The 24644-nt window shown below is 42.9% G+C and overlaps 1 protein-coding gene across 2 annotated transcripts in view; it reads right to left on the bottom strand.

Annotated features, from left to right (window-relative positions):
* Nucleotides 1-24644, bottom strand: part of RHCG (Rh family C glycoprotein) — a 227782-nt gene that overhangs the window by 125567 nt on the left and 77571 nt on the right. Inside the window, exon 1 of one of the 2 annotated variants that reach the window (XM_082255117.1) lies at nt 12859-13114. The exons of the other annotated variant lie outside the window; for it this stretch is intronic. Within the exon in view, the coding sequence (XP_082111243.1) occupies nt 12859-13045 (187 nt within the window). The 5' untranslated portion in view covers nt 13046-13114. Of the gene's footprint in view, nt 1-12858; nt 13115-24644 lie in introns of those variants that run through there. 2 annotated transcript variants of the gene reach the window in all.

Here is a 24644-nt window from a genome sequence, read left to right as displayed (position 1 = left end):
AGATTTATTTGAGGAATTGGAACTTTCGGAAACGGTCATGATTTGGTTCCCCCAAAGCTATTCTTACTTACTTTATTCATTCAGTGGGAAACTTAGACAGGAATTACTTTGGCTGGGGGGCTAGTGGAACCCAGATTACTTTAGAGAGGTCAGGAAACTCCTTGTCCAGCTTCCCCGGCCCCTCTTATGTGTAAGTCACCCTGTGTCTATTAGGGGCACAGGGTGACCAAGAACCCCAGTTGGGTCTGCACTAATCAGACTCGCTGTACAAACACACCGGACTCAGCATTTCTCGTTACCCCAGTTATCCTGGGTTCTATATGTGTGGTTTGTGTTGAAAGAGTGAAGGGCCTCTTTCACTTGGGACAGTAAGATTTCTGGACAATGTCCCTCAAGAGATCTATAGAGATAGACAATCTGACTTTTCAGATTGCTTGAGTGTTGTTGGAGTCTCTCATAGACCCTTGCTAGATAGTGAGGTGGGGTGGGGTTTGTTATGTTAAGTACCTGTATTCCATTGTTCTATTGTTTCTGTCTGCCTTAAGATCAACCTATTATGGGATGTATATGTGTATGTGGATTGGCTGCTAAGGGGGAGGGGGGGTTGTCCCAAAGTGTACATCTCTTTGTGCCTATGTTTGTTTGAATAAACAGTTATTATTCTGATTCACTCCAAAACTGGTACTGTCTAGTTCTTGGGGTAGCTATAGCCAGATTCACGGATCTTGTGTTCCAGAGCTCAGGAAGCAACTTCTTGGTGGAGATACCCAGTGGGGTGTCTGGAGTCCATCACAGAAACAATGTCACAACAATGGCCCTGATTTGCCAAGCTGCTGCAAAAATCTAGGGCATGCTAAAGTGCTATCTCCACTAATATTATTGTATATCCTTTTAGTATACCAGAAACAATACTGCAGCTTGATGAAATGGGGCAAATGTTTCTAATTGTAAAGCCTAACCCAATGTTCAGTTTAATTCAGCTAAACACATTTCAGGTGCATCAAAACAAAGGTGTTCAATGTCTTACAGTTCATTATCTTTATAGAAGAGTGGAAAAGCCTGTCTCCTGTGAGTGTATTTCTAAAAGCAGAACTATAGGCAAAACTTTTTTTTTTCATTTTGGATATAGTAATTTAGGCTTATAACCTCTGTCAGATTTTTTTTTTTCACCATTTGTGCCTGATTACGGAGATTTCCCTTCACTTCCTGTCCCATAACCAAAACAGTCGAGAGGAGAAGACAGGGAGAAGAAATCCCTGCAAATTAAGGTAATTCCCTGGGGACACCCAGGTCACCAGAACTAGTGCCCCCATTTGAAGATTTTCCCTTTATTACGTTTCTTGGGACAACCCAAAATTTGGGATTTTCTTTTACTTTCACTTTCAATGATAATTGTAAACAGGACAAATCGAGAAGGGGAATCTCCTTAAAGGCGAAGTACAGCCAAAACTCATTTGGCAGTACTTCTCCTGTGGATCACAGGAGTGCAGTCCGTTTTGCACTCCTGTGACCAGTTTTCAGCTGACAGTGGGTTGAAGCCTGCTGTCAGCTGACATGACAGAGCCAGTCCAGGCTTGGGAAAGATTACAACCATGTGGTCAGGATATACCCACTAGGGATGATCGAATGGTTCGGGTCGACCATCGGTTCAACGCGAACATTGGGTGTTCGAAATTCGGCCGAATTCCGAACTTTTTGCGGTAAAAGTTCAGAATTCGGCCACCAGAACCGCCCAAAATGCAATGGGACAGGAACTGGGCTTTAAAAGTCCATGATTGGCCCAGAAACATCAGTAAAATGTGATTGGAGTGACTACGGTGTCCAGAGCCCAATTAGGAGTGAATACGCCCCCCATACGCCCCCCAGTATATAACATAGCCCCGCCAAAACTCTAGCACTGTAATACAGGGGCTGTGGAAGAGAGTGGAAGCATTTGTGTTGCTCCAGTGTCATTTTGCAATTATTAGTGTGAGGAAAGAGATATGCAGTGTAGTTAGAGTACTATATACCACTATAGTTAGATTCAATAATCTAGTTTTTGTAGGGAAAGTTTTAGGTGTCAGGGTGACCGTAGTGTAGTTTAGGGTGAACTGACTCTTCTACGCCAGGGTGACCGAACTCTTCCATGTCAGGGTGACTGTAGTGTAGTTTAGGGTAAACTGACTCTGTAATGCCAGGGTGACTGTAGTGTAGTTTAGGGTGAACTGACTCTGCTATGCCAGGGAGACCGTAGTGTAGTTTAGTGAACTGACTCTGCTATGCCAGGGTGACCGTAGTGTAGTTTAGGATGGACTGAATCTGCTATGCCAGGGTGACCGAACTCTTCCATGTCAGGGTGACCGTAGTGTAGTATTTAGTTTAGGGTGAACTGACTCTGCTATGCCAGGGTGACCCCACTATGCAGATTCTGGGTTAGGGGTATACACATATATATATATATATATACTTTTTTTTTGTGTGATTCATAGTCCCTGGGGCATGACCCAGAACCCTATGCACTTTTTAGGGGCATTTATTGGGTTTTAGGGCTTCAAAATGGTGTTTTTTGATTCCAGAAGTTCGGGTCCTATTGATTTCAATGGGGTTCTGGAATCCGAACCAAACTTTTGGGATATTCGGGTGTTCTGGCCGAACCAAACTTTTCAAAAGTTCGATCATCCCTAATACCCACATGGCTGGACTGGCACCCGGTCAGCCTCTCAACGAGGCGCTGAGAACATGAGCCGGCCACTCCCACTCCATCCACAGCCCAGGGCTCAAGTGAGCAAAGGGATGGGCATAGAAGAGAGCCGCTGACTGACACTCACCAGCTCTCTGCTCAGGCACAGAGCATTCGGCGGTGTTAGAGCCAGATTGACCGATGCTGCATCCATCTACGTAAGTATTATTCTTAACAATAAACATTCCCATACTTATCTTTTAATGAGGACACAGACAGAATTAGAAACTGACAGGTGTTCTTATCCCTCCCCACTCTATCCAAAACTAAAAAAAAAAAAAAAAGGTTTTGCCTTTAGTTATACTTTAATATTTTAATTAATAAAGCAACTGTGCAGTAGACTGTTCTTCAGCTTTACTGTGACCAATGCAATGCTATAGAAGACACTGTGTGGACTGGTTTGGCAATGTGGGGACGCGTAGGATCAGGGAAGTAAATAATTTCTAGGTCCCCTGGACATAACATCAAGGGAGAATTTTCAGATTTCCGGGGTTTAGCTTTTAGAAGGTTTTCATTGCAAAAGTTTGAATTACCCAGGTTTGCGACAGGTGCGCTACATTCTGGATAGTAATAGGTTCAGAATTATATTAGTAAGCTGCAATGTAACTGTTGCATTGGAATCACATTCGTTTTTGCTCCAGGCTTCATTTTAACTAGTCTCTTAAAACCTGCATATCAGGTAACACATCAGATGCTGGACCTGCGTGCAGGTGTGCGTTTTTTTGAAACACAGTAATCAGGTTTATCCCTTGACTTGGTTTTGCTACAATAATTGCGGTCTTTGAACACTTCGGAAAATGATTCTAACCTCCACAATTATGGCACAGTGTCACATAGGCTGGGCAGCGCCTTCATTTGTGCATTTGAAGCATGTTGTTTGCAGTTACTGCCTTGCATAGCGGTTGTCTGCACCTCTTGCTTCTGTATGCAAAGTTTTTTTTTTTTTTTTTCATTTTGCAGACTCTGTACTTTTTTACAATAAATCTCTATTCACATCTATGTGATTTGTTGCACTTTAATTTGGGGCCCATTCTCACCTATACAATATGCTTCTGAGCAGGGCCAGGGCAAGGGGCGGGCAGGAGGCACAGCTGCCTTTGCACTGTGGTATTATGTGAGGTGGGGAAGTGCTGTGAGGAGATTAGGGGAGGGGGATTTGGGTTGGGAGGAGGAATTCAGGCGACAAAAGGGGGTAAGAACTATTCTAGGAGGGGAATTTGTAAGTGTGAGTGTGTGTTTGGGGGGGGGGGGGGTGCTAGTAGGAATGATTAGAGGATATTTGTGCTAGAAGAGGAAATGTGGGGGGGGGGGGTTGGTTGTTCTAGGAGGAGGATTTGGAGTGGGGGGAAGAAGATGTGTACTCCCAAGGGGAAATTTGAGGATTTGTGCTAAGAGGGGTGATTGGTGCTGGGTAAATTTGTGCTGGGAGAGGGGATAGGGGGCATTTGTGCTGGGGGGGAGGTGTACTCGGAGGAGAAATTTGAGGTGTAGAGCATTTGTGCTACAAGAAGTGTTTTTTTTTTGGGGGGGGGAGGGTAAGTATGCAGATTAGTGCTTCATTTCTTTTGGGGGAGGGAGATTTTTGCTGACACATATTGCTTATACATCTTGGGGGGGGCAGTTTGGCACCCTCCCTCGATTAGTGCAGGTTATTAGGTAAAATAGTCTAGCTCCTCAGTAATCAGTGGCGCAGGGGTTGATTGTTCTGGCCTGCTCAGTGTCTCACAGGTTGCTGCTCTGATGACTTCCCCCTGTATTCTAGAGAATCCTAGGATCCTAGGAGCGAGGAAGACCAGAGTGGGAAGCCTGAATATTTTTTGGGGAATCCAGACAATCCATGGGGAGGTGTGCCCAGTAGGTGACTGGAAAAAAACATAAATAGTCTGCAGCCTGGGCCAGAGGAGGGAGATCCTGTGTCCAGTTCCTGCTGTAGGAGACCCCTGTGCAGGGGCTCTGTCCTTGGGGCAGGATCACTGAGGGCCTATTTGCAAAGTTTAGTCCTGGAGTCAGTTTGGGTCTGGTGAATTCTCAATGTAGGAGTACCAGGTGGAAGTTGAGGGAAATGTGTCCAACTGTCCTATGGTGGTGTGAGTCTACATCTCCCTCACTAAAGAGTGCCCAGAGGAAATCGGAGGGAGGAAATTGATCATCCTGTGGCATTGTAGAAGTCCCAAGTGCTTGAGGTTAGTGACACCCATCAGCAGCGGAGATTTTGTTGGACTTTTGTGCAGCTAAGTGAGATACAGAAGAGTCCTCAAATAGTTCAGTTCACCAGTTTGGAGTATCCCATGCTCCCTTCACCACATCCAAGTCCAATGTTCCAATAAAACAACAAAAAGGACAACCCTAGACTGCTTTAGTCGAGACAGTGGAAGAGTGGAGAAAATGCTGTTGTGTCTGGCTGAGTGTGCTTTAACTGGGGAAAAGGAATTATGTTCACCAGCGGCTCCTTCAGGGGCACATTAGGATTAGATGTGCAACTTGGAAAAAAGTGTAGGAGCTTATTTTGGTACAACATAGTGGGGTTTCTTTACTAAAACTGAAGATTGCACAATCTGGTGCAGCCGTGCATAGTAGCCAATCAGCTTCTAACTTCAGCTTGTTCAATTAAGCGTTGAAATTAAAAAAAAAAAAAAAAAACTGGAAGCTGATTGGTTTCTATGCAGAGCTTCTCCAGTTTTAGTAAATCAACCCCCAGTGTGTTCTGTCCCTATTGAGTTTAGTAGGTACCCGAGGAAAACACATAAAAAATGCTAAAAATGCATGAGAAATGTGTGCAAAAATGAGCCAAAAAAATGCATGAAAATGCAGATACATTTGGCCTTAACCTAAAGCTGGCCATGGATAATTCAGAAAAATTCAATTTCGGAACATTGTCCAGTTATCTAATAGTTATTGGTGTCAAATAAACCACCTTTATTAACTGTGGTTACTATGGTCGTTAATTTGACCCCTTTAACTGTTAGAAGAAAATTGAACAAGATTCCACAATCCAAGATCAGGATAGAGAATATTTCTCAAATTAATAAAATTCATCTGAAATTTATTTTTACTCATGCAATTTTTAAAGCTTAAAGCTGAGTTCCACCCTAAAGGAGAAGCTCTGCTTGTTTCCTCCCCCCCCCCCCCTCCGGTGCCACATTTGGCACCTTTTGGGGGGAGCGGGTACCTAGTTTTGACCTGACGCAAAGTCACCCGGAAGTTCGCCCCCCCTCCTCCTTCCCCTATTGCTGGGCCAACCAATCACAAAGCACAGTGTGCTTCTCGCATGCACAGTCGGGAGTCGGCTGTGAAGCCGCAAGGCTTCACCGCTGGTTTCCCTTACAAGGAATGACGGCGGCAGCACCCGAGAGCCGATTGAAAAATCAGGTGGGGTAAAGACACAGCTGGATCCCTGGACAGGTAAGTGTCCTAATATTAAAAGTCAGCAGCTACAGTATTTTCTGAATTCTGATTTTTTTATTAGTTTTTCTGAAGGAGTCTGGAGCTCCTCTTAAAGCGGAGTTCCAGCCTAAACACACACTCACCTGTCCAATGGTCCAGCGATGCGGCCGCCCGAAGCCTCGCTCTTCTTCCTCTCTGTCTGCGGCGCCGGCATCACTGGTGTGGGCACCCGGCTGTGACAGTTTTCGGCTTCACAGCCGGGTACGCACTGTGCATGCGCGAGTTGCGCTACATGTCGTGATTGGCCGGCAATCTTCTGGGACCTCTGACATGTCCCAGAAGATTGCAGGGAGGGAGGGGGAGAGGAGAACTTCCGCTCAGGGCGCCGCGGCGCTCCGAGCGGAAGTGGGAGCGGCTACCTGTCAAAACTAGGTACCCGCTCCCCCCCCCCCCCCCCCCCGAAAAAAATGACATGCCAAATGTGGCATGTCAGTGGGTTAGAACTGCCTAAAGCGGATGTTCCACTTTTGGGTGGAACTCCGCTTTAAAGCAGAAGTAAACCCATTGATTTAAAGTTTCAAAAAACAGTTACATTTCCGGCATGCCGGAAATTCTAACTGTCACATTGGTTTGCTGGAAATTCTAACTGTCACATTGGTTGTGCTCTCAACTAAAACTGTCAAACTATCCAATGGCTGTTGTCCTAACTGGTTACATGTGCAGTACAATTGCAGTTGCCTCTGGCCAAGATGGCAGCTTCTTTGGCTGAAAACCATAGGAGGGTTTACTTCCACTTTAAAGTATATGTTTCCCCAACATATTATATTCCTTATACGTGTCTGTTGCACCATTTACTTTTGTCAAAAAGTATCCTATTCTATTTGCATTGTTTCTTTGTGTGAAACACTTGATGATCCTTCAAAGCCCCCTGCTTTCTTATTTCAAACTGACCATGCTAGGCATGAGAGCAAATCCATTCCAGCATGGTCAGTTTTCTGGCTGGTAGTACAGCCTTCCTGTCCTCCAATGACCAAGAACCCCCCCCCCCCCCTGCACAGCCATTCACTGGATTAATGTACTGCTGTTTCTCCACCCCAACCTCTCTAAGCCTGTTATGCAGCAGCTGAAAACAGACATTGTGTGATGTGATCACTTATGAAAAAGGAAAAAAAGAAGGTATTTATAATGTGTGTATAATATATATATATATATATATATATATATATATATATATATATATATATATATATATATATATACATATATATATATATATACATATATACACACACACACATACACATATACATATACACACATACATACACACATTGTAAAAGCGCTGCGTAAACTGTTGGCACTATATAAATGCTGTAGACTAATAATAATTTTATACACACACACACACATTTTTTGCCTTTCATTTTTATTTTAAACTGAATGGGTTGTTTTACAAGGTAAGAGTTTACTAATAGCTTAGGCCCAGAGCCCGATCTCTTTTCCTCTTCCTGTGATCTGTGGGATTCTCTCTGTATATTTGATATTTATTGCTTATGTCTTATGATCCACTGTCCATTTGATAATTGCATTGATCAGATGTTTGTACTTCTTCCCTTTATCTTGCAAACCATAAAACATATTGCAAGAGAAGCATATTGCCATAAATCTTTAAAAGTGTGTCCTATATCCCAAATATTTCAAGTAGTAACTACCTATATATCAGGGGTGGGGAACCTGCGGCCCGCACAATCATTGCGTCCAGCCCCCCCCGTGCCGCTGAGCCTGTGTATGCCAGCAGAGCTGTCAGAAGGAGCCGATGGCTCCGTCCTGACAGTGTGAGTCAAAGAAAAGCTTCAGAAAAGGGTGAACCCGGGGCGAGCCCACCCATTTGTGTGACAATAGCGAATGAAAATTTGCTATTGTCACACGGATCCACCTCCTGGCCAATCTTGGACCCGCTTCCTGATTTGCTGAAAGGCGAACTCATGCCATTGGTCGAGGAGGAGGTAGGAGGATTCGAGGAGAAGTTGCCGCTGCAGGTAAGTGCACGGGCTTTCTGCATTGAAAGGGGGCATGCTGTGGTCTCTCTGCATTGAAAGGGGGCACGCTTTGGTCACTCTGCATTGATGGGGGCACGCTGTGGCCACTCTGCATTGATGGGGGCACGCTGTGGCCACTCTGCATTGATGGGGGGCACGCTGTGGTCTCTCTGCATTGAAAGGGGGCACGCTGTGGCCACTCTGCATTGATGGGGGCACACTGTGGCCACTCTGCATTGATGGGGGCACACTGTGGCCACTCTGCATTGATGGGGGCACGCTGTGGTCTCTCTGCATTGAAAGGGGGCACGCTGTGGTCTCTCTGCATTGAAAGGGGGCACGCTGTGGTGAGTCTGCATTGAAAGGGGGCACGCTGTGGTCACTCTGCATTGAAAGGGGGCACGCTGTGGTCACTCTGCATTGAAAGGGGGCACGCTGTGGTCCCTCGGCATTGAAAGGGGGCACGCTGTGGTCCCTCGGCATTGAAAGGGGGCACGCTGTGGTCACTCGGTATTGAAAGGGGGCACGCTGTGGTCACTCGGCATTGAAAGGGGGCACGCTGTGGTCACTCTGCATTGAAAGGGGGCACGCTGTGGTCACTCTGCATTGAAAGGGGGCACGCTGTGGTCTCTCTGCATTGAAAGGGGGCACGCTGTGGTCTCTCTGCATTGAATGGGGGCAAGCTGTGGTCTCTCTGCATTGGATGGGGGCACGCTGTGGTCTCTCTGCATTGAAAGGGGGCACGCTGTGGTCAGTCTGCATTGAAAGGGGGCACGTTGTGGTCAGTCTGCATTGAAAGGGGGCAAGCTGTGGTCACTCTGCATTGAAAGGGGGCACGCTGTGGTCAGTCTGCATTGAAAGGGGGCACGTTGTGGTCAGTCTGCATTGAAAGGGGGCAAGCTGTGGTCAGTCTGCATTGGATGGGGGCACGCTGTGGTCTCTCTGCATTGAAAGGGGGCACGCTGTGGTCAGTCTGCATTGAAAGGGGGCACGCTGTGGTCAGTCTGCATTGAAAGGGGGCACACTATACCTTGATTACTGAAGGCCCCTTTCCCACTTTTGTGACCTCAAAGTCACGCAATTTTTTACAGCGTTTTTTGCCGCAAAGCAATGCCTATTACATTTATGCATACATTTTGTACGGCCCCCGAATGATGTTACAAAAATCCAAATGGCCCTTGGCAGAAAAAAGGTTCCCCACCCCTGCTATATATGATAGCAGGTCCACATACAACAGTAACACCGAATGCAAGGACAAACCTATCCTGTATGCTTTTGTTTACTCATTGCTTGCATGCCCACTCAAACAGCTCACCCTACTATTCACAAGTGACAATACAGGACATATAAACTAAAATCACAATAGCATACATATAATATATGTGACTTTTTAGGAAGAGCTCTCCATTTGTGGTCTTTACTTCAAAATGTAATGCATATCTAAAAGCACATGCATAGAGACTCCATTTACTCCAGCAAGACACTGCATACAAGGTGAAAGGAAGGTGACCAAGGAACTTGATGGTTTCTAACTCAACGTTCTGATAATCATCTAGGACGGTTGTGTTAAGCACAGCAATCAGTAGTTAGATATTAAATCATTAAACACAATTCAATTACAAGGTAACCCTGTTTAAAAGGTGACAGGTCAGAAACATTAGCATGGACGTGTGCTGCATAAATACTGTATTTATATATATACATACATATATACACACATACATACACACACATATACTGTATATATATATATAGATACACACATATACATACACACAGTATATATATTTTGTATAAAATGGGAAACCGAACTCAGTGGTAGTAGCGTTCTCCACTCCACGATAGTCAAGAACTGCTCCTTAGGCCTTTTGCTCTTTGCATTGGTCCTCCACTCCAGACCAACAAACAGCACCTGTGTTCATGTACAACAGTTGCAGCTTTCTGAGGTCTCTTTAGTTGCAGCTCCATGCAGCATGGCCCAAGCCCTGGCCTCTCAATATGGGAATCTCCTGGCACCTGTATGAAGCCCTCCTGTCTCCTAGCCTGAGACCCCCTGGCTTTTGGGATGAGAAAACCTGTCCCCTCAACGGAGCACACCAGTCTCCTGGATGGAGCCCTGAACTATGCCCAAGCCTATGATTATTAAAGTTGTGGGCATCTGTACACAACCCTTGCTGGTTTCTTGGAATGTGGGTTGAAGGCTTCCCCCCTCACAAAAGCTCTTTTAGATCTCCGAGCTCTGTAACCCAATCCAGGAATAACAAACCCAGTGAAAACTGAAAAAACTGTTTTCTCTATTCAAAATCGATATTCCGTGCCCCGCAATATGCATTTGTGTGAAACTCTCTGCGACCTTTGCATACTTTTAGACAGTGACAGGGCCTCACACAGTTACAATATACTGATATACTGTAATATATATATATATATATATATATATATATATATATATATATATATATATACATACATACATATACATATACACACACACATACATACATACACAGTGCCTTGAGAAAGTATTCGGCCCCCTTGAACTTTGCAACCTTTTGCCACATTTCAGGCTTCAAACATAAAGATATAAAACTGTAATGTTTTGTGAAGAATCAACAAGTGGGACACAATCATGAAGTGGAACGAAATTTATTAAATATTTCAAACTTTTTTAACAAATAAAAAACTGAAAAATTGGGCATGCAAAATTATTCAGCCCCTTTACTTTCAGTGCAGCAAACTCTCTCCAGAAGTTCAGTGAGGATCTCTGAATGATCTAATGTTGACCTAAATGACTAATGATGATAAATAGAATCCACCTGTGTGTAATCAAGTCTCCGTATAAATGCACCTGCACTGTGATAGTCTCAGAGGTCCGTTAAAAGCGCAGAGAGCATCATGAAGAACAAGGAACACACCAGGCAGGTCCGAGATACTGTTGTGGTGAAGTTTAAAGCCGGATTTGGATACAAAAAGATTTCCCAAGCTTTAAACATCTCAAGGAGCACTGTGCAAGCGATAATATTGAAATGGAAGGAGTATCAGACCACTGCAAATCTACGAAGACCCGGCCGTCCCTCTAAACTTTCAGCTCATACAAGGAGAAGACTGATCAGAGATGCAGCCAAGAGGCCCATGATCACTCTGGATGAACTGCAGAGATCTACAGCTGAGGTGGGAGACTCTGTCCATAGGACAACAATCAGTCGTATACTGCACAAATCTGGCCTTTATGGAAGAGTGGCAAGAAGAAAGCCATTTCTTAAAGATATCCATAAAAAGTGTTGTTTAAAGTTTGCCACAAGCCACCTGGGAGACACCAAACATGTGGAAGAAGGTGCTCTGGTCAGATGAAACCAAAATCAAACTTTTTGGCAACAATGCAAAACAGCTCATCACCCTGAACACACCATACCCACTGTCAAACATGGTGGTGGCAGCATCATGGTTTGGGCCATCTTTTCTTCAGCAGGGACAGGGAAGATGGTTAAAATTGATGGGAAGATGGATGGAGCCAAATATAGGACCATTCTGGAAGAAAACCCGATGGAGTCTGCAAAAGACCTGAGACTGGGACGGAGATTTGTCTTCCAACAAGACAATGATCCAAAACATAAAGCAAAATCTACAATGGAATGGTTCAAAAATAAACATATCCAGGTGTTAGAATGGCCAAGTCAAAGTCCAGACCTGAATCCAATCGAGAATCTGCAGAAAGAACTGAAAACTGCTGTTCACAAACGCTCTCCATCCAACCTCACGGAGCTCGAGCTGTTTTGCAAGGAGGAATGGGCAAAAATTTCAGTCTCTCGATGTGCAAAACTGATAGAGACTTACCCCAAGCGACCTGCAGCTGTAATCGCAGCAAAAGGTGGCGCTACAAAGTATTAACTTAAGGGGGCTGAATAATTTTGCACGCCCAATTTTTCCATTTTTTATTTGTTAAAAATGTTTGAAATATCCAATAAATTTCGTTCCACTTCATGATTGTGTCCCACTTGTTGTTGATTCTTCACAAAAAAATTACAGTTTTATATCTATATGTTTGAAGCCTGAAATGTGGCAAAAGGTCGAAAAGTTCAAGGGGGCCGAATACTTTTGCAAGGCACTGTAATATATATATATATATATATATATATATATATATATATATATATATATTATACTACATTGTCAAAAGTATTGGGACACCTACCTTTACCTTTAATGGCATCCCAGTCTTAGTCCGTAGGGTTCAATATTGAGCTGGCCCACTCTTTGCAGCTATAACAGCTTCAACTCTTTTGTGAAGGCTGTCCACAAGGTTTAGGAGTGTGCGACCAGAGGCACATTGGTGAGGTCAGACACTGATGTGGATGAGATGGCCTGGCTTGCAGTCTCCGCTCGAATTTATCCCAAAGGTGTTCTATCATGTTGAGGTCAGGACTCTGTGCAGGCCAGTCAAGTTCCTCCACCTCAAACTCGCTCATCCATGTCTTTATGGACCTTGCTTTGTGCACTGGTGTGCAGTCATTTTTTAACAGGAAGGGGCCATCCCCAAACTGTTCCCACAAAGTTGGGAGCAGAAAATGGTCAAAAAAGTTTTTGTATGCGGTCACCTTAGGAGTTCCCTTCACTGGAACTAAGGGGCCATACATTGCAGCTGATTGCATTGCTTAGCCAAATTAGATAGCCTCAATGTCATATGCAAAATAATATTTTAGCAATAAATATACTTACTTGGGTATCTATAGTAATAATCATTTTCAATATTACTGCTGATGTTGTTAGCCTTCATGTATTCTGCCCACTGGGGTTCAGCTTCTATATCATAGCGTACAAAAACTCCAAAAAGGACAATCATGGCAATCTCGAAGGCTATGCAGATTATTGGCAGCTTCCATCGCATATAGGTATTTGTTGTCATCTTTCATCCAGTCTTCTCATAGGAAGACTAGATAGTGCTGCCAGTTACTTGTGTGTGTTCTGTTCTTCAATGCACAGTATAGATTTATATCTAAGGGTGTGATGGGTCAGGGAGATTCGTCATTGTGAGCTTACACACCTCTTTATTAAGAAAGGGAGGCAGAGTACAACATGTATATGGGCTTTCCCATACATATCCAGTTCATGGGTTACTGAAGTCAAATAAGGGCGGTGACCCTGCCTAGGTGCTGTTAGGTCAAAATAATTATACCATGAAGAACATAACTGCCAAAAATTTAATTGATTTAAATGTAATCCTGCAATGCTTATTCGAGTGTCAATAAAGCATCATTGAACATCAAAGCACTATTAAACTGAAATGCCAAAATGTATTAAATTGTAGCTTACTAATACTGAGATGTGTTGGCTGCATTCGTTTTCATTTTTTTTAGGCTTTCTTTCTTCTATTTTCATCTGGTGAACCAACCAGCAAGTCTGTTGTTTTTCACAAGCTCAAGCTCTCCAGCAGGATTGATCAGTTTACAAGGATGAGGCAAACCACTTACAACTAACAGGGTTGATTAAAATGATCAGCTTTTATTTATTACTGTAAAACCTTTATCCCAACAGGAAAAGCTGATTGCTGTTAGCCCCCGTTGACACTGGGGCGACCTGGTTGCCCGACAGGTCGCCGTAGGTCGCCTTCCATAGAGAAGCTGCGGACCCGTTCTAATAGGAGCGACACAAGTCGCTCTGACTTGGAAACAGGGTCCGGAGCTTCTTTGGGGCGACCCGGAGCGACCTGCATAAACTTCAATGTTATGAAGTCCGTGCCGGCCGCTCCGAGGTCGCGGTGCGAGCAGCGAGCCGCGACCTTTGAGGTCGCCCGGCAAAGTAGCGTCGCCCCAGTGTGAACGGGGCCTAACTGGTTAGAAAGTGTGTGCTGGAGTTTGGCTTCAGTTTGTTAGTGGTTCTAAATCTAATACATCTAACACTCCCCTCCCCCCCCCCCCCGACTGACAGTGCTGCTGTGTGCTGTGCCTCCTGTGTTAATTCATCCAGAGTTGTGTCTGTATAATACAGGAGGTGTGTTACTGGTCAGATCACGAGGTGAAAACCGAGTGGGAAAAAAGCAAAAGAAAACGAATGTAGCCACCACATCAAATGATTGGTAAGCTGCAATAACTTACATTTTTGGTTTTGGGTTTAATACAGCTTTAACCACTTTTGGACCGGAAGGTTTTACCCCCTTAATGACCAGGCCATATTTTGCGATTCGGCACTGCGTTACTTTAACGGACAATTGCACGGTCGTGCGACGCTGTACCCAAATAAAATTGATGTCCTTTTTTTTCCCACAAATAGAGCTTTCTTTTGGTGGTATTTGATCACCTGTGCAGTTTTTATTTTTTGCACTATAAACAAAAAAAGAGCGACAATTCTGAAAAAAAAAAAACAATATTTTTCACATTCTGCTATATGACATTCCCCAAAAAAAAAATTTAAAAAAATCAAAATTTTTTAACATTTTAGGCCAATTTGTTTTCTGCTACAAATTTTTGGTAAAAAAAAAAAAAAAATCGCAATAAGCGTATTTTGATTGGTTTGCACAAAAGTTATTGCGTTTACTAACTATGGGAAACCAAAGTTATTGCGTTTACTAACTACGGGAAAGATTTATATCATTTTTATTGTTTTTTTTTTTTTTTTTACTAGTAATGGCAGCGATCTGTGATTTTTTGCAGGACTGCGACATTGCGGCGGACAGATCGGACCCCTGACTGACATTTTTGGGGGGACCAGTGACATTACTACAGTAAATCAGTGCTAAAAATATGCATTGTTACTGTACTAATGACACTGGCAGGGAAAGGGTTAACAGTGTGGGTGATCAAGGGGTTAAATGTGTACCTAGGGGCATGTTTCTAACTGTGGGGGGCGTGGCTTGTGGAATGACAATAGAGACCTGTGATCCTATATAGAGGGATCACAGGGGCTCTGTGATCATTCCAGGGAGAAGGACAGTTGGCTGTGTTTACAACAGCTGACCGTTCTTCTCTCTCAGCGGGGAATGATCGCGGGTGTCAGACGGCAATCGGAGCCACCTGACCCGTGCATCAGCTTCCCCGCTGACGAGCGGGGGCAGGAGCGCGCCCCCCCTAGCTGCAGGCACGCAACCGATGTAGCCCAATGTTGGTTTGCCTGGGAGAGCCACACTGCCGCAGTAAATAGGCGTCGTGTATTTAGCAACCGGTTAAAATGGTATTATGCCTAAAAACAAAAATGTAATATATTTAAGCTTACTGAGTCTTGAATTAAGTGGCTGCTTTAGTTTCCTGTTTGGGGGATTTTTCTCCCTTGGTGATCCAGCCAGTAAGTCTGTTATTTTTCAGCTTCCTTTAACAGACCAAGCTGTCCAACAAAAGTGGCAGTTAAAGTGTTGAGACACCTGGTGATCTGGCCAGTAACACATTTCATGTCATAGAGTGGGTGGCTCCACTCTGAATCAAGGAGCAGTGGAGACACCTTTTGACAGCAGGATTGAAGTTGAAAAATAGACTAAAGGCCCGTACACACGTGCAGATTGTCGGCCGAAAAGATTCGGCCGACGACCAATCAGCCGATTTTCGGCTTGTTAGCATGATGCTTCCGACAGCCGACAGCGCACTTTCGGCCGAACAGAATCTGTCTTGCATGGCATTAAAATTTTTGTATGCCGACACCAGAACGGCCGATTGTTCGCCAGTCAGTACAGATTTCGGCCGACAGACAGCAGATTTGCAAGACTGGGCATGCTCAGAAAAGAAAAAAGACACAGAAAGTTAACATCACATGACATCACTTCTGCAGTCGGCTGTTGTTGGCCGACAAAATTCGTGTGCAGTCTTTTGCACTTTTCAACAGACAAGACAGCCCGTGGACAAAAGACGGCCGATCGTTCGGCCGACGATCGGTACGTGTGTACGGGGCTTTACTGATTGGATTACCAGATAAAAATAAAAGAAAGCAAGCCTAAAATAAAAAAAAATAAATAAATAAAAATGAAAATGAATGCAGCCACCACATCTAAGAATTGGTAAATTACAATATCTGATTTTTTTTTGTTTTGGGGTTTGATACCACTTTATTTTTTAAAAGCAGAAGCACAGCCACAGCCTATTTGGCTGTACTTCTGTGGATCACAGGAGTTCAGTTCGTTCTGCACTCCTGTGACCTGTTTTCAGGAGAAATTTTGGAGGTTAAATCTCTCCCATGTCTCCCCGTTACTTCTAGAGTGGACTTTTATGGAGATTAATTTGAGGAATTGGAACTTTGGGAAACTATCACGCACGGTCCGTTTCCCCTAAAGCTATTCTTACGTATTTTATTCATTCAGTAAGAAACAATGTAACAACAATGGCCCTGATTCGTCAAGCTGCTGCAATATCTTAGGCATGTTAAAGTGCTATCTCCACCAATATTATTGTATGTCCTTTTAGCATACCGGAAACCATACTGCAGCTTGATGAAATGGGGAAAATGTGTATTGATGCATCATTTTAAAGCCTAACCCAATGTTCATTATAAGACCTCTTGCACACGATACTCATGTTTGAGCATCTACTTTTTCAAACTTTTTTTTTTTTTTTTTATGTATTTGCACGTATTTTCATATTTGAATGCGTTTGCGCAGTTTCACGTGCTCAAACGTGCATTTTCGCGCAAATGCACGAAAAGTTTTTCTCGCGTTCTTGTTCTGTACTATATGTAAATGGGCATTTGCACGATGTCCACGAGTGCCTCAATCGTCCAGGACTCTCTCTCCCCATTGGCTGAGACACAGCAGCAACACCTTTGGCTCCTGCTGTTGTCAATCAAACTCAATTAGCCAATCATAAGGAGAAGAGGAGAGGGAGCACTAGTTCACAAGGGACCACCAATCATTGCCACATCCCTAAAACATATTAGAAAATACAAATTGGGTTGAGGGACTGGTTCAGCATCTACTCGGGCCAAAGGCGAGAGAAGTGTCCAGACTCTGCCTCACCAGAAGCATGGGACTTTAAGGCAATGATTATATGGTGGTGATAATGGTTGGCATAAAGGACAACAATGTATAAAGGTATTTCAATTTTATTACAAAAATAAGGTTAAAAAAGACATCACATAAGATATAAAAGTGAAAATACAGACATGACTTGTAAACATTTCGGATGAAAACAAAATGGATCAATAATAATACAGCAGATCACAAAGGTCCTACATGTTTCGCCAAGATTTTTGGCTTCTTCAGGGACCTAAAACTGTTTGTAACCTTTTTACTGATTCATTTGTTTTAAAGATTATATCCGTTGAGCATGACAAAACCCCATAGCAAAGAGTGACATGTGGCAATGGTACGGCAAGGGTCAAGCACTGACACTTGGCTGAGAACTTTCCAAAGGGTAAGCACTGGACCGGACTAAAGACCAACAGCCGCTATACGGTACCCAGGGAAAAGAAAAAAGGATATATAGCCAAGTTTCTAATCAGATAATGTCCCTGCTAAACAAGTCCATAGTTGTGTTCTGATGATGCCGTGACACGGCTCCCTTTACATAGCGTGAACCAGGTGGCATCTTCAGAACACAACTATGGACTTGTTTAGCAGGGACATTATCTGATTAGAAACTTGGATATATATCCTTTTTTCTTTTCCCTGGATACCGAAACGCGGCTGTTGGTCTTTAGTCCGGTCCAGTTCTTACCCTTTGGAAAGTTCTCAGCCAAGTGTCAGTGCTTGACCCTTGCCGTACCATTGCCACATGTCACTCTTCGCTATGGGGTTTTGTCATGCTCAACGGATATAATCTTTTGTTAAAACAAATGAATCAGTAAAAAAGGTCACAAACAGTTTCGGTCTCTGAAGAAGCCAAAAATCTCGGCGAAACATGTAGAACCTCTGTGATCTGCTGTATTATTATTGATCCATTTTTTTTTCATCCGAAATGTTGACAAGTCATGTCTGTATTTTCGCTTTTATATCTTATGTGATGTCTTTTTTAACCTTATTTTTGTAATAAAATTGAAATACCTTTATACATTGTGGTCCTTTATGCCAACCATTATCACCACCATATAATCATTGCCTTAAAGTCCCATGCTTCTGGTAAAGCAGAGTCCGAACACTTTTCTCGCCTTCGGGCTGAGTAGATGCGGAACCAGTCCCTCAACCCAATTTGTATTAGCCAATTATAAGAAAGAGAGGGCGGGGCCGAACGGCAGCTCTATGTCTGAATGGATACATGGAGCTGTAGCTCGACTCAGGCGCCCCCATAGCAAGCTGCTTGCTGTGGGGGAACTCAACAGGAGGGAGGGGCCAGGAGCAGCAAAAAGGGGAACTGAGAAGAGGAGTATCTGGGCTGCTCTGTGCAAAACCAACTGTACAGAGGAGGTAAGTATAACATGTTTGTTATTTTAATACAAAAAAAAAACAAGACTTTAAAATCACTTTAAGGGAATTCATTGGGGACCCCCAGGTCACCAGAACTAGTGTGCCCTTTGGAAGATTTCTCACCTATTACTTTTCCTGGGACAACCAAAATTTTGGATCACAGGAGTGCAGTTTGTTGTGCACTCCTGTGACCAGTTTTCAGCTGACAGCGGGCTGAAGTCCGCTGTTGGCTGACGTCACAGAGCTGGTCCAGGCTCAGGAAAGATTGCGACCATATGGCAAGTACTCGCTCCCTCCACAGCCCATCGATAACCAGGGAGCTGCGAGAACTGAGCGATCAGCGGTGATTGCTCGATTCTCAGTGTTCGAGCCAGCAGGGGACAGATGCAGATCCAACTAGAAAGGTATGATTAAAAAAAAAAAAAAGCATTCCCTTACTTCTCTTTTAATGTGTCTGAGAACAAAATATCATCTGTCTGTGCTGCCCACAGCTATCAGATTATTTTGTCACTCCCTAAGGCAGTAATCAAATGTATTCTTTATTGAGATCCAAATTATTTATACATTTTATCTTTATATATTCCTGATCTTTTTACATATATACCGTGAGTGTGACATAGCTCCTGATGAAGTCATGTGGGTTGTGACGCAACTAGTTGGGAAGGGGTTGGGTACATCACTTCCGGTTTTTGGCTAGTCTCGGAAGTTTATGGTTTCTGATGCTGTTGTATTTGATTTTAAATGCGAGTTACTACGTTTTTTTCTACAATAAATTTTAATTGGAATACTGCACAATGAGGATTTGCTTTCTTGTATAATTTTATCACCCACTGGAGGAGAGGAGAGTGGATAGTGGGAGAGGGTGAGGACAGACCCATATACCATCACATTGCTGATTGGAAGAAAGGATATGATATAGCCACCCATGAAGAGGAATTGCCTACACCCTAAAATGCTCTTAGACCTTCTGGTCTAGGGAACGAGGTAAGCTGCTAGATCACACAGTGTGGATTGAGGTGCAAGGGAGAGTGATCACATCACTAAGGAATTTGATGAAATTTGCACAACAGATATCACTGGACACACAGGTTTTGTTCTATAATGGACACTATTATATCAAAACCAGGTCACCAAATTGTATAGTTTTTCTCACTTTATCACTGTATTGATTAAGGTTTATCCTAATTTTATTTGCAAAATTTTGCATTATTTGCAGCACTGGTGTTTTTGGTTACAATACCCAGTAGGGGTTTTATTTCAATGCTGGATTGTAATAAGACTAAAGAATTTTATTTTTATTTACGTTTTTTTGCACATCTTGGTGAGAAGTTCATTGCAGCACTGGCACTTTGAGTACAAAATCAGTAGATCAAATATCATTATTATTCACATTATTTAATATCTACCTTGAGAGATCAGACACATGTAATATTACGATTTGCAATTCTTTATATAGTTTCATTATTCTTTTAGTTTTTGAAGCATAACGCCACTTCATATATGTAAACAATTGTATTTTAGATGTGGGGACACATTGTTAAGTTGTGAGCAGCTGCTTCCTATTTCCTATAATAAGTGGTACTGGCTGGAGAAACTCTTTAATTTCTAAGGCTCTAAGGCTCCTTTCACATGGGCTTTCCAATTCGGTCCGTTTGTCAGTTTGTCAGGCGGACCTGATCGGATGCTCCATGTACCTCTATGGAGCAGCGGATGTCAGCGGTGACATTTCCGCTGACACCCGCTGCTATCCGATGTGGTCTGTGAAATCCAGATGGATGGAAACCCTATTTTCCATCCAACTGGAGGATCGGATCGGATGAAAACGGACAGGCGGTCCATTTTCATCTGATCGCCCATAGAGGAGAGCGGGGATCTGACAGCTCTTTCTCTGCAAAGTAAGCGGAGACGGAGCTGTCATCCGCCTGCTCAGAGGGGATTGGTGGATCGATCCCCGCTGAGCAAAACAGAGTCCGCCGGGCGGAAAGCCCATTTGAAAGGGGCCTAAAAAAGTTAGAGCTATACTCAAAAAAAGTCACGGAAAAAAAAAAATAATACAAAACATGTTTAAAAAAAAAAAAAATGGGACAGACTCGATGGACCACTCAGTCTTTTTTGCCATCGCTTTTCTATATTTCTGTGTTTAATGCTAACAATTCAAGCACATAGGGGTGTGCTGCAAACGCATGCAATGTTCACAGTTGAGATGCATTGATGCAGCATTTATGGGGTTAAAACAAGAGGGGAGTAAGTGATACAGTATATCAACTCCCTACTGCCTCTCAAACGTCTCTGAAAAGCAATCCGAATGCAGAGCGCTTTTCAGAGGTGCGGCAATCTTGCTGTGCATCTAAACTTATCCTTATTGGCCAGCACTGACACAGCCGATACTCCCAATTTGTCATCCGTGTGGGTGCAGGTACATGTCACCGAATGCACACTGTCTGTATTCGAAGGGCCAACACCGACATGTCTGTTAAATTAGGAGCAGTGTCCTTGCAGCTGCTGTGCTCCAAATGACATGAATGGGACTGCCTGCACATGCATCCTGTGCAAGCAAAACATGGCCCTCACACAGGTCTTTACTTAAAATAGCATGTTACTAGGCTATGTTCTCTCCAGATCAGATGTTCTTCATTTATACATATTATGTGAATAAAGGATAATACCACATAATGGCCACTAGATGGAGCTGATTGTTACAGCAAATTTACTTCACATGATCATCAGCTCCACCTAGTGGCTATAATGCAGCATTTTTGATTCATGCTATTCTAAGCTAGTAACATTCGATTTTTCAGCAATTCACACATAATGAATGCACATTTTTGCAGGATGAATAGCTCTGCAAATTTGTTTTAAATACGCCACATAGAGGTCTCCCCAATCACTGTTTATCCATAAATCTTTAAAGTATAACTAAAATGCAAAACTTTTTTTTTTTTTTTTAATAGAGCAGGGAGGGATTACAACCCCTGTTGATAAACCGTCTTGATTACACTTGTTAAGGAGATTCACCCTCTCTATTTGTCCAGTTTACCGTTATCATTGAAAGTGAAATTAAAAGAAAATCCCAAATTTTGGGTTGTCACCAGAAAAGTAATAGAGGGGTAATCTTCCAATGGGGACACTAATTCTGGTAACCTGGGGGTCCCCAAGGAATTCCCTTAACCATTTGCCAGCCAGTTCTGGGAGGGCGCCATATGATGTCCTCCGGTGCTCACGCCCACTGCATGTCCATTGCGGCGAGCGGGCGGCGCACTCTATGATCGCTGTGCTTTGGACACAGCTGATCACAGATCAGGGTAAAGGCCAAATCACAGCAGCCCTTTCCTACAATCAGCTGTGTCCAATTATCGGTAATTAACATAAGTGCAAAGCAATCAGGCCCTCCCAAGGGCTATATATATATATATATATATATATATATATATATATATATATATATTTATATAATTAACTATGGGATTGCTGCACAAGAAATATTTTAAAACAAGAAATGACTTAGTATTCAAGTTTGACAGTTTTGGGCTAAGCAGATAATGCCTGGTGATAAAGGGCGTTATCTGTTTAGCCCGAAACTGTCAACCTTGCAGACTATGCAATTTCTTAAATTTTTCATTAAATATTTCTTGTGCAGCAATCCCATCGTTATATAATTTTGTTTATATACATACATACACACACACACACACACACACACAGTGTTCTATGTTTGTTTTTATATATATATATATATATATATATATATATATATATATATATATATATATATATATATATATATATACACACACACATACATACACACATATATATATATATATATATATATATATATATATATATATATATATATATATACACACACACACACACACACACACAGTGCTAAGCATAGATGAGTACACCCGTTTTGAAAAGTTAAGATTTTAATGAATATCTCAATGAACACCAGAACAATTTCCAAACTTTTGCCAAAACTGAGTTTTATAGAACATTTGTTTAGCTCATTACATGAAAGTAAGATTAATAATATAACTTAGATTACAAATTCTTCAGTTTTACTCAAATTAGTTGATGCAAAAATGAACACACCCCACAACAAAAACTACATCTAGTATTTTGTATGACCTCCCTTATTTGTAAGGACAGCAACAAGTCTTCTAGGCATGGAATGAACAAGTTGGCGACATATTTCAACATTTATCTTTTTCCAATCTTAAAAAACGATCTCTTTTAGAGCCTGGATGCTGGATGGAAAGTGATGTTGATCTCTTCAGAATTCTCCATAGGTGTTTGATTGGGTTCAGATCAGGAGACATATTTGGCCACTGAGTCACTTTCACCCTGCTCTTCCTCAGAAATGCAACCGTGGCCTTAGATGTGCGTTTTGGATCATTGTCATGTTGGACAAGTGCACAGCGACCAAAGGCACGGAGTGATGGTAGCATCTTCTTTCAATATAGAGCAGTACATCTGTGAGTTCATGATACCATCAATGAAATGCAGCTCCCCGACGCCAGCAGCACTCATGCAGCCCCACTGAAGGACACTGCCACCACCATGTTTCACTGTAGGCACCATGCATTTTTCTTTGTACTCCTCACCTTTGCAACGCCATACAGTTTTAAAGCCATCGGTTCCAAAAACATTTATCTTGGTCTCATCACTCCAGAGTCCCAGTAGTCTTCTTTTTCAGCATGGGCCCTGCCAAATTCTAGGCTGGCTTTTTTTGTGCATGGGCTTTAGGAGAGGCTTACTTTGTGGATGACACCCATGTATGTCATTCCTCTGCAGTGTATTGTGTATTGTGTCACGGGAAACAATCACACCAGTTTGCCTTTCTACTTCTGTAGCTAACTGCAGTGAATTTGCATGGTAAGTTTCTTCAATCCTTCTCATCAGAAGACGCTCCTGTTGAGGTGTTAACTTCCATGGACGGCCTAAGTCCCCGTTCACACTAAGGCGACCTGTGAGGCGACCTGGTCGCCTCACAGGTGGCCGTAGGTCGCCTCCCATAGGGAAGCTGCGGACCCGTTCTAATAGGAGAGACACAAGTCGCTCCGACTTAGAAAAAGGGTCCGGAGCTTGTTTGGGGCGACCAGGAGGCGACCGCCATAGACTTCAATGTTATGAAGTCTGTGGCGGCCGCTCCGAGGTCGCGGCGCGCTGCTCGCACCGCGACCTCGGAGGTCGCGGTGCGAGGTAGCGTCGCTTGTATGTGAACGGGGCCTAAAAATCTCTGTGAGATGGTTGCAGTTCCATCTTTGTTCAACTTTTGTTTCACTTTTACTAAAGTATTCTGACTTATAAGTAAAGCTTTGCTGATCTTCTAGTAGCCTTCACCTTTCTTGTATAAAGAAATGATTTTCTTTCTCAGGCTTTGTGACATTTCTCTTCCATGTGGTGCCATTGCTGATAGCACGAAATGGGAGGAGTTAAGAGGTTGTTAAGTAACGCCCTTTTATAATCAACTGTCTGCTGGACCTCTGTTTAAAGAATATATAGACTCCTCTGTAGTTGAATTCTTGTTAATTAGGATTTTGTTGTCTAATATTTAGCTTTGCTCCTAAGACTTTAAATTGGGGTGTATTCATTTTTGCAACATGGTCTTAAATTAATTTGTTAGGAAAAATATATTTTTGTGTGTGCAATTTAACAAATCTTGGTTTCAATCAATGGCCCGCATTTGTGGGAGTATTTAGTAGTGTAGTGTCCCATAGAAAGTTTTGATTCTGAAAGGAAAGTAAAGGTTTTCTGACAAATCTGTTGCGGTGTTCTCGTTTATGCTGAGCACTGTGTATATATATATATATATATATAAAATTAAAGGAACACTTTAAAAACACATCAGATCTCAATTGGGAAAAATATCATGCTGGATATCTATACTGATATGGACTGGGTATTGTGTTAGGAACGAAAGAATGCCACATCGTTTGATGGAAATGAAAAATGAACCTACAGAGGGCTGAATTCAAAGACACCCCAAAAATCAAAGTGAAAAAATGATGCAACAGACTAGTCTATTTTGCTGAAATATCATTGCTGCAGCTCAAAATGGTACTCGGTAGTTTGTATGGCCTCCTCGTGCTTGTATGCATGCCTGACAACGTCGGGGGAATGCTCCTATTGAGACGATGGATGGTGTCCTGGGGTATTTCCTCCCAGATCTGGACAAGGGCCT

The sequence above is a fragment of the Pelophylax lessonae genome (assembly GCF_965119305.1).
Source record: "Pelophylax lessonae genome assembly, chromosome: 4".
NCBI lineage: Eukaryota > Metazoa > Chordata > Amphibia > Anura > Ranidae > Pelophylax > Pelophylax lessonae.
The sequence above is the reverse complement of the archived record's forward strand: the minus strand, read 5'-3'. Positions and strand labels throughout refer to the sequence as shown.